The sequence below is a fragment of the Manihot esculenta genome, chromosome 11 (genome assembly GCF_001659605.2).
Source record: "Manihot esculenta cultivar AM560-2 chromosome 11, M.esculenta_v8, whole genome shotgun sequence".
Taxonomy (NCBI): Eukaryota; Viridiplantae; Streptophyta; class Magnoliopsida; order Malpighiales; family Euphorbiaceae; genus Manihot; species Manihot esculenta.
The window spans coordinates 8,351,509-8,369,728 of record NC_035171.2 but is presented as its reverse complement, the minus strand read 5'-3'; the positions used below and the strand labels follow the sequence as shown (position 1 = coordinate 8,369,728).

Sequence of the window (18,220 nt, the reverse complement as noted above, 5' to 3'; positions counted from 1 at the left end):
CTAATAAGTTTAAATAATAATCTTTTGTTCATAAAATAAAACAATCGATTTTATTAAAAGTTTATATTATTATTTATTATTATTATTCACATATAGTTGAAGTGGAAAAGGTTATATTATTTTTTATTATTATTATTTACATATGGTTAAAGTGGTGATGGATGCAATTATTGACACTCATGAGAATTGAAAAAATTATGTAATTTTATCTTTATTTCTAGTATTGGAAGTAAAATGGGTTAAATTAATATAATTTCAGATGAAATATCATTTAAAAAAATACAAGAAATTAAGAATGCTAAAAAAACGAAAGATGATAGCACTAGACTTAGAATTTTATTAAGTCTTTACAAACTTATTTTGTCGGAGTGTGATGTTTTTAAAATTGTGGTCCAAAAATGACTATTAACGTGTATAATAGTCTACATAGTTCTTTTTCTTTCAATTTCCTTTCAGTTTCTCTCTCACCATCATTTCCATTCGTCTCTCCATGCCTTTATCTCTCTCCAAATTTAGACTCTGGTGCTTTTATATTTTGTGATTTTGTTAGATTATAATTATTTTTTTTAATCTCTATTTCTAATTTTCCTTACAGGACGGCTTTTATTTTACATGTTGTTATAAATTTGATTTGCTTGAGGGTTTTTATATGACTCTAAAGAGAGTCTGATTTCAGTAACATTAGACTCTTATTACGTCCAACGATCTCTGCTCCCGTATATCATTATTTTGCTGAGCGCTGAATGCCTTTCCATTATAGTAGTGTTTGGATGATAAGACTCTTATTTTGTTTTTTTTTTCTTATTATATATATATTTTTTTATTTTTTCTGAATTTGGTATTGATTGTTTTCTTTGCTTATTGTTTACTTATTGTTGTGCTCGCTTCACAACAGGATACGGATGAGAGTCATCGATGTTGTGGCGGTGTAGTTTGGCAAAGTCAGTAGTTAATCATGACTATTTGTTTTTTGATTTTATTTACCTGTTGGCTAGTTGATTTGATTTACCTGTTGGCTAGTTGATTTGATTTACCTGTTGGCTAGTTGATTTGATTTATTTCTATTTTTATATTTTAGTTTGGTTATATTTATACTGAATTTTGAACTTTAGAATATCCTTCGGTAACTCTCATCTAGTCATATGAATTTTGGTTAAATAAAATATATGGTGCATTAATAAAAAGTATGTAAATTATATTTTATATTTTTTTTATTATATTTCATTCTTTTAATAATTGATTTTAACTAATATTCAAATTCAAAATCTCACATGTTTGGAAGAACTCTGTTACTAATAAAATAAATGCATGAAATACAACCAATTGATAAAAAAATAACTTTTATGTTTCCATGAGTGATAATTTCCAATGAGTATATATGAGTGCATATACTTTAGTTAGGATTGTTATTTGTTTTGCATTGATATTTTACTTTTTTTAAAAAATATATATATAATAAATATATTACTGAAATATATTTAAGAATATTTCATATTAAAATTTAACATTTCCCGTTTATAAAAATTTAAAAATAATTAAATAACAATTTACTTTATAAATAAATTTAAAATATTACTCTTGAATTATGTTATTGCTAATATTTTGTACTTCAAAAATGCTGATGTGTGATATTTTTCTCAAATTTTTCATCAAAACAGTTATATATCATAAAGTTTTTGAGAATTTTATTCTATCCAAACTTGTTGACCGGGATATTTAAATCTTTCAGTACAGACAATAATTTCAATGAATTATTAATGTTTCACAACCACAATCAATAATATATAAGCGATTTATTGTATTTTCTCAAAATTTCCAATTAAATTGATAATATTATCAAAATTGAAAAAATTTTATTCCATCTAAACGTATTGATTGGGATTCTTTTTCAGATAACCATCCCAATAATTCATTAATTTCTTAAATCAAAATCAAATATGATTCGGTATGCATTCAAAATTTTCTAATTACCATTATGTTGTTGAAGCACCAAATACAGATAAGTCATAGTTTGTTATTCTGTTGTATTTTGATATAAATGTAGTATTTTGTATCTGTAAATCTTATCCTTTGTATCTGTAAATCTTATCCTTAGTAACCACTCTCTGCTGTATAAATATAGCAGTAAATACTTAATACAAACATCAATTTCAACAGTTCATTAATACTGTGTGAGTTGTTTTATGGTATCAGAGCTAGAAAACTCTTGAGTTTTCCACTACAGATCTAGTTTTCTTCCTCTGCGAATCCATTCTGTTTTAATGGCTTCTGCTTCGAACACAACCGGTGTTACTCATTCTTCTGGAAAGATGCTAGTCTCTCTTAATGCTGCATCACAGTTTCCATTGAAGCTTACGAGAGAAAATTATCCTGCTTGGCGCGCTCAGATCGTGCCGGTGTTGCGTGGGCATAATCTAATGGGTTATGTTGATGGAAACTTTCCCTGTCCGTCTCAAGGTGTTCAAAAGGAAGGGAAAGAGGTACCTAATTCTGATCATGAGTTTTGGGTCTGCCAAGATCAGTTGATACTGGCAGCGATTATTGCTTCCACTAGTTTCTCTTTTATGCATGTAGTCTCTTCTGCAGAGACTTCAGTGGAGGCATGGGATAAAATCAAATCATCATGTGCTAATAGGAATGCCACGAGAATTCTGTTGCTTCGTGAGAAGCTTGCTAATCTGAAACGTGAAAATCGATCTGTATCTGACTATTTACAGACGGTTAAGGCAATTTCAGACTATTTGGCTATTTCTGGGAGTCCGATTTCTGAGATTGATCTTGTTATTCATGTATTGAATGGTGTGGGGTCTGATTTCAGGGATATTGCTGCTGCGGTTCGAGCTAGAGACACAGTAATTTCATTTGAAGCTCTTCAGGAAAAGCTTCTGTCTCATGAGTTATATTTGAAACGAATTAATTCTATTGATGATCATGCACCAGTTGTTGCTCATAATGTGCGAAAGAATTCTAGTAATCGCCAGAATTTTTCTAATAATCGTGGTGGTAGGCAGGAGTACTCATTAGCTCAAAATAGTTCTCGGCAGTATTCTGGACAAACAACAAATAAAAAAGGTTCTGGTGGTTCCTCAATTTTATGTCAAATATGTGAACTTCCTGGCCATGGTGCGAAGCGATGTTTTCGTGCTAAAGAGTTTTTCAAAGACAATTTTCCTCAGCCGCGTGCTAATCAAGTCACTGCTGCTGAACCACAGAATTGGATATTAGATACAGGAGCTTCTCACCATGTCACTCATGATTTGCAGAACTTGTCCATACATGCTCCTTATGAGGGTCTTGATGAGCTTCATCTGACTGACGGTAAAGGTTTACGTATAACACATGTTGGTTCTAAATTCATTTCTTTTCCTTCAAAAACTTGTTCTTTGGATAATGTCTTGTGTGTTCCTCGTGCTACTGAGAATTTGATCTCTGTTTCTGCATTTTGTCTTGCCAATAATGTCTCGATTGAATTCTTTTTTGATTGTTTTCTTGTTAAGGATCTGGTCACGGGGGAGATACTCACAAATGGTAGAATTAAAGACTCTTTTTATCGTCTTTCTACAGTTCCAAAAGCTCGGTCTCCGTTTGCTGCATATTCCTCTGTTCATGGTTCTTCCTATGTCTGGCATCAACGCCTCGGTCATCCTGCCAATAGAGTCTGTCGTTATGTTGTGTCCAAATTTAATTTACCTGAGTCATCTTCTGGTTTTGATTGTGATTCGTGTCTTTGTAATAAGAGTCATCGACTCGCTTTTGGAGTTTCATCACTTACTAGTTCTCGTCCTTTAGAATTGGTGTATTCTGATTTATGGGGCCAGCTTCCGTTCCATCTATTGATGGTTTTAAATATTATATTATTTTTGTTGATCATTTTACCAAATACATTTGGTTTTACCCTTTGAAACTTAAGTCTGATGTTGCCGTTCTTTTTCCTGTGTTTAAGAAATTAGTTGAGAATATGTTTGATACTCAGATTGTTAGTATTTATACAGATGGGGGAGGGGAATATGTTGCCTTAAGGAAAATTTTTCAAGATTCTGGAATTACTCATCTAAACACACCTCCTCACACTCCACAGCACAATGGTGCTGCTGAACGGCGGCATAGGCATGTAGTAGAAACTGGACTCACTTTGTTACACTCTGCTTCTTTACCTCATCAATTTTGGAGTTATGCTTTCAAACAGCCGCCTTTCTTATTAATAGGTTACCAACACCTGTGCTTCAAATGCAATCACCTTTTCTTAAATTGTTTAATAAAGTTTCTAATTATAATCGACTTAAGATATTTGGTTGCTTGTGCTATCCCTTTCTTCGGCCGTATACCAATGGGAAATTTGAGGTCAAATCGAAACCATGTTTATTTTTGGGGTATTCCTTAAATCAGAGTGCTTATATTTGTTATGAGATAAAAAGTCAAAGGGTTTATGTCTCTCGTCACGTTGTCTTTGTGGAGACTAGCTTTCCAGGAATAAACTTTAAATCAGAGAATTTGAGTTTTAGTGGTTGGTATAATATTCCTCAACCAAATTTGGAGTTGTCCACAGACCATGAAACGTTGCCGCTTTCTGCAAAGGGGTTTGATCTTATTTCTTTCAATTCTAGGGATTTATCAAATCTGTCTCCCTCTGGTTCTCTCGAGTCTTCACGATTGTCGGATTCATCACCTAGTTCGACAACTCCATCTTCTTTGTCTTCTTTGTCTTCTTCGAGTTGTCCCCAAGAGTCGGTCTCTCCTGTATCGCCTATGTTGGCTGTGTCTTCTCCATTATTGTCGTCCTCCAGTTCGATCCCTTCTCAGTCTTCTTCTCATTCGCCTGTCAATTCTTCTGCGTCATCAGCTGAAATTGAACCACCTCACCCTACTCGTAATCATACCATGGTTACCCGGTCTCAAAACAACATCTTTAAACCAAAGATTCTTCACTCTGTTTCCAAACATCCACTACCTCCCACTATAGAACCAACATGTGTGTCCCAAGCTCTTAAAATCAAAGAATGGAGAGAGGCTATGTCCTCTGAGTTTAATGCGTTGCTGTCTAATAGGACTTGGGAGCTTGTTCCTCCTTCTGATGCTACTAATTTGATTGGTTGTAAGTGGATTTTCAGGGTCAAAAGGAATGCAGATGGGACTATAGCCAAATATAAAGCACGACTGGTTGCCAAGGGTTACAATCAACGGCCTGGAGTTGATTTTGGAGAGACGTTTAGTCCGGTTTTGAAGCCTGCTACGATTCGTTTGGTTTTGGCATTAGCGATTTCAAATCGCTGGCGAATTTATCAGCTAGATGTAAACAATGCTTTTTTGCATGGGCCTCTGCAAGAACAGGTTTATATGCTCCAACCTCCTGGTTTTGTTGATTCTGCACAACCAACATATATTTGTAAGCTGGTTAAAGCACTATATGGGCTACGTCAGGCACCCAGAGCCTGGTATCAAGCGTTGACAACATGTGCTCTTGAATTTGGTTTTAAACAGTCAAGGAGTGATCACTCTCTATTTATTTTTCGCAAAGATGATGTTGTGTGCTATTTTCTTATTTATGTGGATGATTTATTGCTTACTGGCAGTAGTTCAGATTTTATTCAGCGATTTATTGCAGAGCTAGCAGCCCGGTTTTCATTGAAAGAACCACAACAGGTAAGTCTGTTCTTGGGCATTGATGTTCATCATTTTAGTGGCGGTTTATTCTTATCTCAGCATCATTATGTTCGGAAAATTCTGGAACAATCTGGGATGGATGGTGCAAAACCAGTTTCCACACCTTTTGCTACTACCACAGTGTTATCTAAAAATACTGTTCACAACCATGAGGTTGATTCAACGTTATATAGACGGCTGGTTGGTGCTTTGCAATATCTTACGTGGACTAGACCAGATATAAGCTTTTCTGTTAATAAGCTTTCTCAATTTATGCAGAGTCCCACGGCTCACCATTGGGATGCTCTAAAACGTCTTCTGCGTTATCTCAAGTCTACGTATGATTATGGCGTTATAATCAAACCGCAATCTCGATTTGTTTTCCATGCGTATTCGGATGCGGATTGGGCTGGAGACCCGACTGATAGACATTCAACTACTGGGTATGTTGTGTATTTTGGAGATATCCCAATCTCATGGGCTTCGAAGAAACAGAAGACAATTGCTCGATCTTCCATCGAAGCTGAGTACAGAGCGGTGGCTACCACTGCGGCTGAAGTTGTGTGGATAGGTTATTTACTCCAAGAACTTGGTGTGACAGTTTCCTCACCAGTTATTTACTGCGACAATATTTCTGCGACGTATGCCTGCAAGAACCCAGTTTATCATTCAAAAATGAAGCATATCGAGATCGATATACATTTTTTTCGAGAGCTCATATAGCAGCATAAGCTACGGGTTGCTCATGTGTCTACCAAGGATCAGCTTGCTGATCTTCTTACTAAACCATTGGCTAAAACTGCTTTCAGAGCTAATTGGTTCAAGATTGGAGTGTGCCGAGGACCCTCCATCTTGCGGGGGAGTGTTGAAGCACCAAATACAAATAAGTCATAGTTTGTTATTCTGTTGTATTTTGATATACATGTAGTATTTTGTATCTGTAAATCTTATCCTTAGTAACCACTCTCTGTTGTATAAATATAGCAGTAAATACTTAATACAAACATCAATTTCAACAGTTCATTAATACTGTGTGAGTTGTTTTATATGTGACCAAACTTTAATTAGTACCACTATTTGTTTTGCATTGATATTTACTTTTTTTTTTATAAAAAAATGCAACAAATATATTAATGAAATATATTTAAAAATATTTTCATATTAAAATTTAACATTTCCGTTTAAAAAAATAATTAAATAATAATTTACTTTATGAATGAATCTAAAATATATTTTATTGTTGTAGAAAGCAAGTTTGAAACACGTGAACATGCAAGTTTAATTAGTTTGAGATAATTTAGAATTATTGGACATAACAAAAAAAATAATTTAAAATATATATATATATGAAAAGTTACCAAAAATTATTGTAGAAAGCAAGTTTAAAATTTTGAAACATCAATTAGTTTGAGGTAATTTAGAATGCTTTGATCCCATTTTCATTAAGTGAACTATTGGAACTACAAAAAATAATTTAAGATATATATATATATATATTTAAAAAGTTACCAAAAATTAAGATGAGTTGAAGTTGCCTAGAAATTAAAATTAATGTTATTATTTTAATTACAAAGTGCTTTAAACTATTTAATATATGTTATTATTATTATTTATTATTGAAATAATTTTAAACAATGATATTTTGGTGAGCCACTATAGGTCAATGGTAGATAAGTGGTTTATTATATTCTCTCAAAATTTTTAATTAAAATAATAATATAATAAAAATTTCAAGAATTTTAATCTATTCGTATTGACTGAAATCATTAAAAATTTCTTTTTAGATGAGCATCCCAATAATTTATTAATTTAGTATCAAGACCAAACTTTAATTAGGATTGTTTTGCATTATTATTTATGTTTTTTTAAAAAAACACAACAAATATATTAATGAAATATATTTAAAAATATTTTCATATTAAACTTAACATTTCCGTTTTAATAAATAATTAAATAATAATTTACTTTATGAATGAATTTAAAATATTATTAGTATAGAAAGCAAGTTTGAGACATCAAATGCAGTCCCATATTTATTCAAAATTTCCTAATTACCATTTACTATTCAGTGGCCAAACTTCATAATCAACTTCAATTTAAGTGGCCCACCCAAACTTCATAACCAACTTCAATTTAAGTGGCCCAGTGGCCCACCCAATTGGGTACGAGAAAATTTAGTCCATTCTTCATCTAAATGAGGTTAATTATATTGCATAATACATGGAATATAAAAAATACTAATTATTAGTGAGATTGAAGCATTTTATAAATTTCTCATCTCACAATTATTTTTTTTTTCTTATTAATTACTAGTTGTAAAACTTATAATTTTATTATTTTTTTAATTTATTAGGACTTCTAAAATTAGAATATATAAAATTGAAAAAAAAAAGTAAAATCTAATGAATTTTTATTTTCAAAATTTTTCTATGCTTAATTTTATTTTTAAAATTTAAAATAAAATAAAATTAATTTTTTAAAATTTAAATTTATTAATAGAAACTTAATATCTCTTTACAGATTCTTTTCAAAAAAAATAGAAGGAATCAATAAAAAAATTTGAAAATATATTTTTTAAGAGAAAAAAATAGTTTATCTAATGAAGGGACTTTTTAAGAGAAAAAAAATATTTAGAAATTAAATTAAAATAATTTCGGATGAAAAGTCATTGAAAAAATACAAGTTAAAGAAGGAAAAAAAATCATTGCAATAGACTTGGAATTTTATTAAGTATTTACCGATTTATTTTCTTCAATGGTAATATTTTTTTTAAAATTTTGATCCGTGAGAATAATTATTGACGTATATAATAATCTATATGGTTTTTTTTCTTTCAATTTTCTTGGGTCTCTTTCTTTCTCTCTATTGTTTTCGGTCGTCTCTCCATGTCTTTATCTCTCTCAAAATATTATAATTTCAAATTATCAATAATATTGTTAATACTACTTATTTTTAGTGTTTTAATTCTTTTAAAAAATTGGTTTGACTAATCAAATTTCCACTCATAGCTGATCCCATGGTAAGGTTCGAATTCCTGATGAAAAGTTTGGAAAATCAAATGGAGAATTATCACAAGAATCTCATATTACATATTCTAATGTAATCATCAATGGCACAACAATCCTAAGATACCCACCTCAATTTAATTGGCCCACTCATGTAGTTATTCAATGTTCTATAATATAAGGAATAACTATAAATATATGACTTCGTACTAATTTTTTAGTGAGCTTGAAACATTTTTTTAGTGAGCCTGAAACATTTCAAAATCTGAGATTTTATTGCAGACTTTATCAACGGATAACGGATTATGAATCTATTAGTAAAATCAACCCAATTTTTCTCTTGGTAGTTCGATTACTATATTCACGTTTGTCGGTCTTGTCATGTATGGATTTTTTTGAATCATTTTTCTCGAAGTTTTCTTTACAGTTTGGTAAACATAACTTTTATTTTACGTGGATGGAATTGGCATAGTAAGGCATTGTACATGTGAGAGACTACTAGGAATTCCTAAATGATAACCATTTCAATATGATTCTTCGCATTCTCATCCATTATTTCACCACTTTGAAAGAAAAGTTGAGATAGACATTCATTAAATGTCCATATTGTGCTAGCAATTTGATATAAAATATCTACTTAGTATACTTTTGTTTTTGACTCTAACATTATTTAAATGCTAAATTAATGTAAGGTGAGTTTCAAGATGTGCATTTATAGATAAAAAAAAATCTGTCATCTCAGGATGTTGGTGATTAGTCAAATCAGTTCAGCAATCTTAATGACATCAACAAAGCATTGAAGGGGAGATGGATCGAAGCTTTTATAATTGCAACACTAAGATAGGATTTGTGGAGTAAAACTTACGGTTATTAAACATTATAACAAGTATGTATGATGTTAGTGTATTAGTGAAATAGTGGACCAAGACATAGAAGTAGTAAAAATTTGAAATTGAGGAATTGGTATTTTCTAGTCCTACTCCTATCAAAATAAGGAAGTAACTAATGTGAAGGAAATCTTAGAAAATTTCGATCAGGTAAATAATTTTCATGCTTAGAAATGGATTAGGATGATTAAAGATTATATTTTTCCCCCTATATCTTTATCATTGTATAACTTCTCTGCATACACACACTTCATTATATATTCTTTTGTTGATACTGCCCTGAGTTGGACAGTTCCAGAATTTTTTTTGTTGTTGACGAGAAACCATTCTTAAGGCAATCAGTAGTTCGTTGTTTATTTATCAAATGTCAATCAGCTCGGGTGGAAATAGAATGTAAGAAAGTGTGAGAGAGATCAAGTATTATTAGGTAAGTATGCTCAAAGGAAGGAAATTAATTACATACCTGTGAAGTGAAGTGAAGGCATCCAATCAACTCAAAGCCATTGATGAGTGTAAGCGATCCTCTTACAGCAATAAAGCACTAAAAATTAAACCCAAAAAGGGGGTTTATCAAGATAAACATTTCTCAGAATTTATTAATAAATTACATACCAAAAATAAATAAATTCATTACAAAGTTTTAGCATTGAATTATGCAAGAAAGCAGAAATCCGTAAAGGGCTTTTTCACATCAATCTTGCACCCATTCCATTGACCATTGAGCTTCTATGTGCACTACAAATATACAAATTTCTAAAGCTAGCAGCTGCATGCGTTTAACATATCTAACTGAAGCAGATTTAAAAGTTGCAAAGGCCATATCACTTGATAAATATGTACATAAAAGCATCTTCTAACTGTCTTTATTTGGGGAACATATAAAATAGGCTGCACCTTTACGTATGCAAAAACAACCCTCCAATATATGAAATGCAAAGTATTAATATGTGAAGCTCAATCGCCTGAAAAACCAAAGTAATTTACATGACTATAACCCATTGCTTAAGATAAGAAGCCAGCTTAAACTGCAAATAATGAGGATGATAAAATACCTATACAAGGTACAAAATGAAATATGTGTTTCAAACTCCTCTGATCTATAATCAACATGTTACTATAGTATGTAACATATAAAGCTGCATAAATCTTAATAGAAATAAACTTACAGTATGTCGTCCATAACTCCATATATAATTCTGGAGACATGATTCAATTTAAGATGCTTCTCGTCTTTTTCTGATAATCACATTAGAGAAGAAGCATCCTGAAAGAAACAAAAGCAAGGACATTGAGCATATAAAATTTTGTTATAGGTAAGTCATGCATCCAATACACCATACCATAAGAACCAAATGTATTTGAAATATCTCCTTGCACACATTTAGCAGCAACTTACGACCAACAAAAAGTCTAGGCAAAAAATACATGACAAAAAAAAAAAAAGACAGCACTGCATTTTAAAGGAATAACAATGGTAATGAATTGTGTAACTACACAAATATAACAAAAGTTTTGTTAGAGATTTTTCAGAAATTTCGCAAATTAAAGATAAATCAAGCCACAATAGGTAAACTAAAGAGCAAAGACCAGAAGCATACACACACTAGATCACAGTGGAATAGAAATTTTGTAATTTTAATTAGTAGAACAACCACAAAAGCCGAGAAGAAAATGATGACAAAAGGAAGGAAGAAAACATGAAAAAGAATAAGAAAATAAACAACCCATGAACCTCTAAGGAAAAAGTAGATAATAAAACAAAAGAAAACTTAAAAATGTACGAAAATTAAAGATAAACGAAACCGCAGTTAAACGACTGAATGGAGGATAAAAAAACATGCAAATCATTCAAAACAAATAAAATAAGCAAACAATTAGAGAAGCATTAGTTACATCCTCAACTTACCTATCATTGCAGAATCTCCCAATCAAAACCAAAAATAAATCACAGCAAGACATAGAAAAGAAAAAAAATGAAAATCATAAATATAAATAAACTTAGACATAGAGAGAAAGCAAGAACAAAACTCGATTACCCATCAACATTAGAAAAATACTCACCAGCTCTCCACCATAAATCACGCCTAATAATGGAGCAACCAAGGGAAATGATGTTTATGAAGCATGAATGGCACCATCTGTACTAACCCACTTCTGAATTAGATGACAGTATAAGCACAGGGCTACCAGCATCCTCAAAAGAATTCCAAATTCAAACTGAACAGCACAATCATCCATGGCATAGAACCTATAATTTATAACACATGAATATTAGTTAAATGTAATTAATCCTAATGACAAAGTAACCCTACCAGAACATGTAGTATTTATACCTCAACATGAATAAACATATAGTAAAAGGTATGTTAACTGAACACACTAACCAAGAAGAGTGAAAGCAAATGGAATATAGCAAGCATATATACAACATAAAAAATTCAAAGTTCGCTTGTCCTTTTAAGAGTTTATTATGATAGCTTTTGTGACAAATTGCTACAGATATAGCTCTGAAGAGCTAAAAGCATTCCAAAATACTAGCTCATACTGATTTTAAGATTTACATTATATATCAAAAACAAAATTGATTAAATGAACATTACATCTGATTTCACTTCATAACCGAGCTCTTTCAATGCTCTTCCTAAAACACAGTTCACAGTTTCATCAATTTCTCAAATCCAAATGACTCTTAGTACATTTAAACTGCATTTAGCCCAAAATGACTCAGAATCTAAATGAATTATGAAACTGAAAGTAAAAAATTCAAACAATTAGCAATCCAAAAATCAATATAGAAAAAGAGCATCCAGTTTATCAGTAACTGAATAGCCAAACATACCAAGGAATTCATAATTTTCACAACTGATAAATGGCACCCGACTTGGAAGGGAAAAAGAGTTCCCGAAGTGTTGAATCCACCACTCGGCACCTCTAAAAGAGAAAACAACTCAATTTAACATCAAAACTAAAATAGCAAAGAGAAGAAAGAGCTGGTGAAAATAGCATACGTGCATTCTCAAATCAAAGGAAGGAAAACTGAACCGCAGGAATCGAAGGAGAATAGGAAGCATAGGGCAAAACAATGGCCGATAAAAGAGACATAAATTGGGAGGAGAAAGGGAAGGAAGGAAAACGAACAAAGCTATGAAGAAAAACGACTGTTGTTTTACATCTATAGCGAGCGAGCAAGGGAGAGAATAAGAGTAGCAGATATAGGCTTTAAATGGAAGCAGGCCAGCCCAGAAAAGCTCTCTATACGGCCCAACTTTAGTTTAATTTTCAATTCGCTAAATGGTGAAATTTATATTCATAAGTAGGGGTGAGCATTCAGTCGGTTCGGTTTAAAATCAAACCGAAACAAAAAAACCGGAAATCGAAATTTTAGTGTTTATAAAAATCGAACCAAACCGATTTCGGTCAGAAACAGAATCGAACCGAACCGGTCTGATTCAGTTCGATTCGATTCGATTTGATCAGTTTCATTTTTAATAATTTTTTATTTTTTACACTTTATTTTTAGTATTTTAAAATTTAATTAAAATATTTTAATTTTAATATGATTTAATTTCTCAATATTATTGAAAAAATATATTATTATCACTAATCGGTTCGGTTCGGTTTTTTCGATTTTTTTCTGATCAAAACCGAACCAAACCGAAATAACCAAATTTTCTGAAATTAAAAACTGAACTGAACCGAAATATATAAAAAACCGAATTAAATTTTTAAATCAATTCGATTCGGTCGGTTTTTTCAGTTTAAACCGAATACTGCTCACCTCTATTCATAAGTGTCAAAAATATTAAATTTATTTTTCAGTTTAAAAATATCCGTAAATTATCATTAAAAAATTAAATTTATTTAAAATAATGCAAAATAAATCAGATGGAGCATGATTTTCCTATTTGACTTTTTAACTATAGTTCAAAGGCATTTTTGGATAAAGAAATTAAATTTTATATTTTTTTATCTTATTAATAATTGAAAGATAAATTTGGCCTTTTTACTTTTTACAGTTATTAAACTAATTATAAAATTATACATTACAAAATAGGTTATGTACGATATTCTTTAAATTTTAAGTTTTGTTTATTTAAAAAAAATTCCATATTTTCTACCATATAAAATGTTTAAATAATTTAGTTAATCGAAAATAGTTAAAGAAAGAAATAAGTTATTTTTAAAAAAATAACTTTCCTTCCTAAAAAAACTATTTTTTACACTATTTTTATATATAAATTTATTAATAAATTTTATTTTTAAAATTAAAATTAAATAATAAAAAATAATTTATTTTGTTGAAAAATATTTTTTTATAGAAAATATTTTTTTATTTTTTAAATATAAATAATTTTTACAAAAAATGGTAAATAAAAGGTTAGAGCTAAGTGCAGTACGGAAAAAAGCTAAAATCTGTGATATGACAACTCGTTTCACAGTCTCGTATATAATAATTTTTAATTATATTTTAAATATTAAATTGAATATTTTATTTTTAATCATATTATATTTTTGTTTATAATATACAAAAATTATAAATTTATAATTTTGTATATATTATAAATTTATAAATTAATATACATAATATTAAATTGAGTTACTAAATTAAATATTTCAAGTTGATTTTACATTAACTTTGCCTTCAAATTTTGAATACAATGGATTAATCTTTAAAAATAATAATAATTCTGTAAAAAATTAGTTTCACTAATAAATATAATATTCCGTCTAACTTGATCCTTATAATAAGGTTCATTTCTAATGAAAATGAAAGATATTTAAGAAGAAAGTTTAGAAAATCAAATTGAGAATCATCTCAAAAAATCTAATATTACATATCCTGATGTATTGAGGGTCCAACAATTTTTAATTTGAGTGACTCATCTAATTCCAAATAAAAAAATTTAGGCCATTGACATATTTAGGCCATTGACATTTCAATTTCAATCTCTATGAGAATTTATTCAATATTTTATAATATAGTTTGATTGACCTTATTCATATAATTAATGGTTATTCTTCTACTTGTAATTCAGCTTTTAATGTAATTTTAAGTATCAAGACATACTTGATTGAAATTAGATTGTTCATATTAAACATTATGTATCTGGATAATCAATAGTTTAATTTTAAGTATCAAGACACACTTTCACTGGAAGTTTAATTGTCCTTTTCAATATTTATAATGTGACTCGATAATCATATCAGAATTTTGTTTTTTTTAAAAAATAATTATATCAAAATATCTGAAAATAAATTAGTTGTTATTAATTATTGATTAGGCAAAAAGCATTTTCAAATAAATTTTTAAAAAAATTGCCATCCTTCTCCAATACTATAAAAGTAAAAAATCTTAAATATGTAAAATACATTATTCTCCAATACTCATTAAATTCTCTAAATTCATTTTCTTCATGCTATTTATAAAGTGTCATATCCTATATCTTATTTGATTCAATTTTGTTTCTTTTCTTTAAAAAAAAAATATTGTAATATTGTTCCTTATTTTGTCCAAAGAAGGGGAGGGGAAATAATTAAGGGTTTGAAGCTTTTTGTCCAAATAATTACTTAAATTTTTATAAAAAATAAAATACAAATAAAAACTCATTAAACCTTAGATCTCAAGTTCTCAACCGAACAAATCATAATTTGGGCCGCTCGAATTTTAATATCGATTGGTAGCTAGGACTAGAGAAAGCTGGTTGACTAGTTAGTAACATTGGGTGAGTGAAAATTTTGTGATTTCCCATACTTCTTTTCAAATTAAAGATTTTATAGGCATTTCAATACTTTTTTTTTTTCAATATTCTGGATTAAAATGAGAAAAAAATTTTTTTTTTTAAATTATAAAAAATAAAAATTATAAAATCATATAAAATCTAAATTTTATTAAAATTAAGTTATTCTACACAAAACTTTCATTTCATAAGAGTGCAATCACTCATAATTTATATATATTATGATCGCTTTGCTAATTATACATTATATATATAAATGTATTTTTATTTTTTTAAGTAGGAGATTGAGTATAGAAATTCAAACTTAAAAATTAATTTATTTTTTTAAGTAGGAGATCGCTTTGCTAATTAAAAAACTTCCCATAATTATTTGTTTATTATAAATATTACTATATATAAAATTAATTTATATAAAAAAAATTATGAATCATAATATAGCAAAATTTAAAATTTCAGTGAAGCATATTTTCAATTAGACTATTATTAACTATTTTTTTCAATGAAAAAGGTATATTATTTTTTAATAATTGTTTTATTAACAAAGAAAATTTTTATAGTAAACTGAATTATTGAAATTATAAAGAAACTATTAACCTAGAGTATAGATGGTAAGAACTGATATATGTTAATGAAATCAAATCTCAAATAATAAATTATTATTTATCGATTTATTACAAATAATTTTATTAGGAAAAAATTTAAATAAATTATTATAAAATCATTTATGATTTTATTTTTTATTTCTATATATAATGAAAATTTTTTAAATTAAAAAATTTTAAATTTTTTATTTCAAATAAGAATTTTTAAAAATAAAATTTATTAAATTAAATTTTTTATAAAATTCGTGATTTTAAAGGGATATATGATTTCATTGCATATAATTTTTGGTATATGCAAGAATAATTAACTAGTGATGTAATATTTGGCAAGTCTTGATGGCATGTCCAACAAACATTGCCATTGAGCTTCTATGTGCACTACAAATATACAAATTTCTAAAGCTAGCAGCTGCATGCGTTTAACATATCTAACTGAAGCAGATTTAAAAGTTGCAAAGGCCATATCACTTGATAAATATATACATAAAAGCATCTTCTAACTGTCTTTTTTTTGGGGAATATATAAAATTGGCTGCACCTTTACGTATGCAAAAACAACCCTCCAATATATGAAATGCTAAGTATTAATATGTGAAGTTAAATTATTTCTCAGATTTAATTTGTTATGATTTTCAGTATTAACATTATTTTATTTAAAAAATAATAAAAAATAAATTTTTTTTACAATTTCTTACTTTTCCTGAAAAATTGACATGTCATTTATCATAAAATTTAAGTTTTTATACCATTTATATGCTAACTTAAATAGAATAAGTTGATCATTATTCATTTTATTAGTCTTGTTTTTAAGACTTGTTTTGAAAACTAATGAACTATGATCCTTATTTAAATAATTGATAATGCATGTTCTTTTAAATGAGTTGTTGTCTTTTGTTGAAAATGATTTAAAAGATATTATCTAGACTATATATTTATATGAAAATTAAAGGTGTCATAAGAGAAAAAAAAAAAAGGGAAAAAAAATAATAGCAAAAGTAAAAAATTAGAAATAAATATATTTCTAAAAAATTAGAAATAAATATATTTCTATGATCCACTCCTCTAGTTGCTTGATTAATTGATTACCAACCCGATGGCTCAAGTAGCGCAATACTAGGTGATTCTGTATGAAAACATCGGTGTTTGGAAGAGTATCACCCCTTTTGGGCCGTTTAAAAACTCGCCTCATATCTTTTAATCTGGTGGCCATGAGTGGAGTTAGTAGCCTCTGAGCTGAATAACCTGAGGCAAGTGGCTGAATAACTATTTGTTTCACGTTCGTTTTATCAATTTCAGACAAGATATAGTAGAAAGTGTAAGAAAATAATAAATTCCCAAGTCTTTAAATTTTTTATGGTCTAGTCAAAAGAGTTCCCAAAATTCTATTCTTTCAAAATGGCAGTTTAATATTATATACCATTCTAACATTTTATGTGCTTGAAATTGAATTAAAGACAACTTTATATCTTGAAAAACACGTTTTAAACATAAAACTTGTTAAAGTGAACTTTGGTAAAATTAAGCTATTTTTGTCTTCATCTTATTGCAGGACAGATTTGGTTCTTTGTTTTGAATAAATTAAATTTCAGAATGGTTGAGAATAAGGGCTGTGTTTCATTGTTTTATTTGAGTTTCTATACTTGAGGACAAGCAAAGGTGCAAGTGTGCGGAAATCTGATGAGTTATAAAACTCACATCTTTTTCCTCATTTAATATCATGATTTTGCTATAATTTTGATATAAATATTTAATTTTTACTTGGAATTTAATTTTGAATAGGTTTTTGAGCAGAAGTCGAGAAAAGAAATGAAAAGAGGGTTTGGACTGAGAGGTTACAACCTTGGCCAAGGCGATGGGAACCTTCATAAAGCGTCACCTCAGTAGATTTTGCCACCTAAGCAAGGATAAGATAAGCTTCAAGTTGGATCAAACACAATCAGATAGAGATAATTTTTTCCCCCTCTCCCTCCTCTCCTCTCTCGCTGTCGCCCCCTCTCTCTTCTTCTCCATCTTCTTCTTTTCTTTTTCTTCTCCTTTTCTTTTAACTTTTACAATTTTATTATGACTCTTAAAGGCTAAACAATTATTTTCAGTTGAAAGTTAATTTAAATTAAGGTTTTATTCAAAGTGTGAAATTATGCTTTAATTTTTTTCATCTTATTTTTATTTTCTGTTAATTTTTGAATTCGAAGAATACCCCTTCAGAGAATTCAAGGGGCCTATTGAATCTCTTGGGATGACAATATATTGCTAATTAATCTAATTAAATCTATAATTGTTTAATTGGGTTAATAACAAGTAGCAATTAACATAATAGTTTATATTAAAAAATTAGTAGATTTGATTTA

At 29.0% G+C, this 18,220-nt stretch overlaps 1 protein-coding gene across 3 annotated transcripts in view; it reads right to left on the bottom strand.

The window, feature by feature from the left end:
- The window catches only part of LOC110607891 (receptor-like protein 15), a 96,725-nt gene extending 84,041 nt beyond the window's left edge, over positions 1–12,684 (bottom strand). For all 3 annotated transcript variants that reach the window (XM_043961934.1, XM_043961936.1, XM_043961935.1), the window contains exons 1-2: positions 12,541–12,684; positions 12,393–12,463 (exon numbers count right to left, since the gene is read on the bottom strand). In XM_043961934.1, coding sequence (XP_043817869.1) covers positions 12,393–12,463; positions 12,541–12,603 — 134 coding nt within the window. In that variant the 5' untranslated portion in view covers positions 12,604–12,684. The remainder of the gene's footprint in view (positions 1–12,392; positions 12,464–12,540) is intronic.
- Between the last annotated feature and the right edge of the window lie 5,536 nt (positions 12,685–18,220).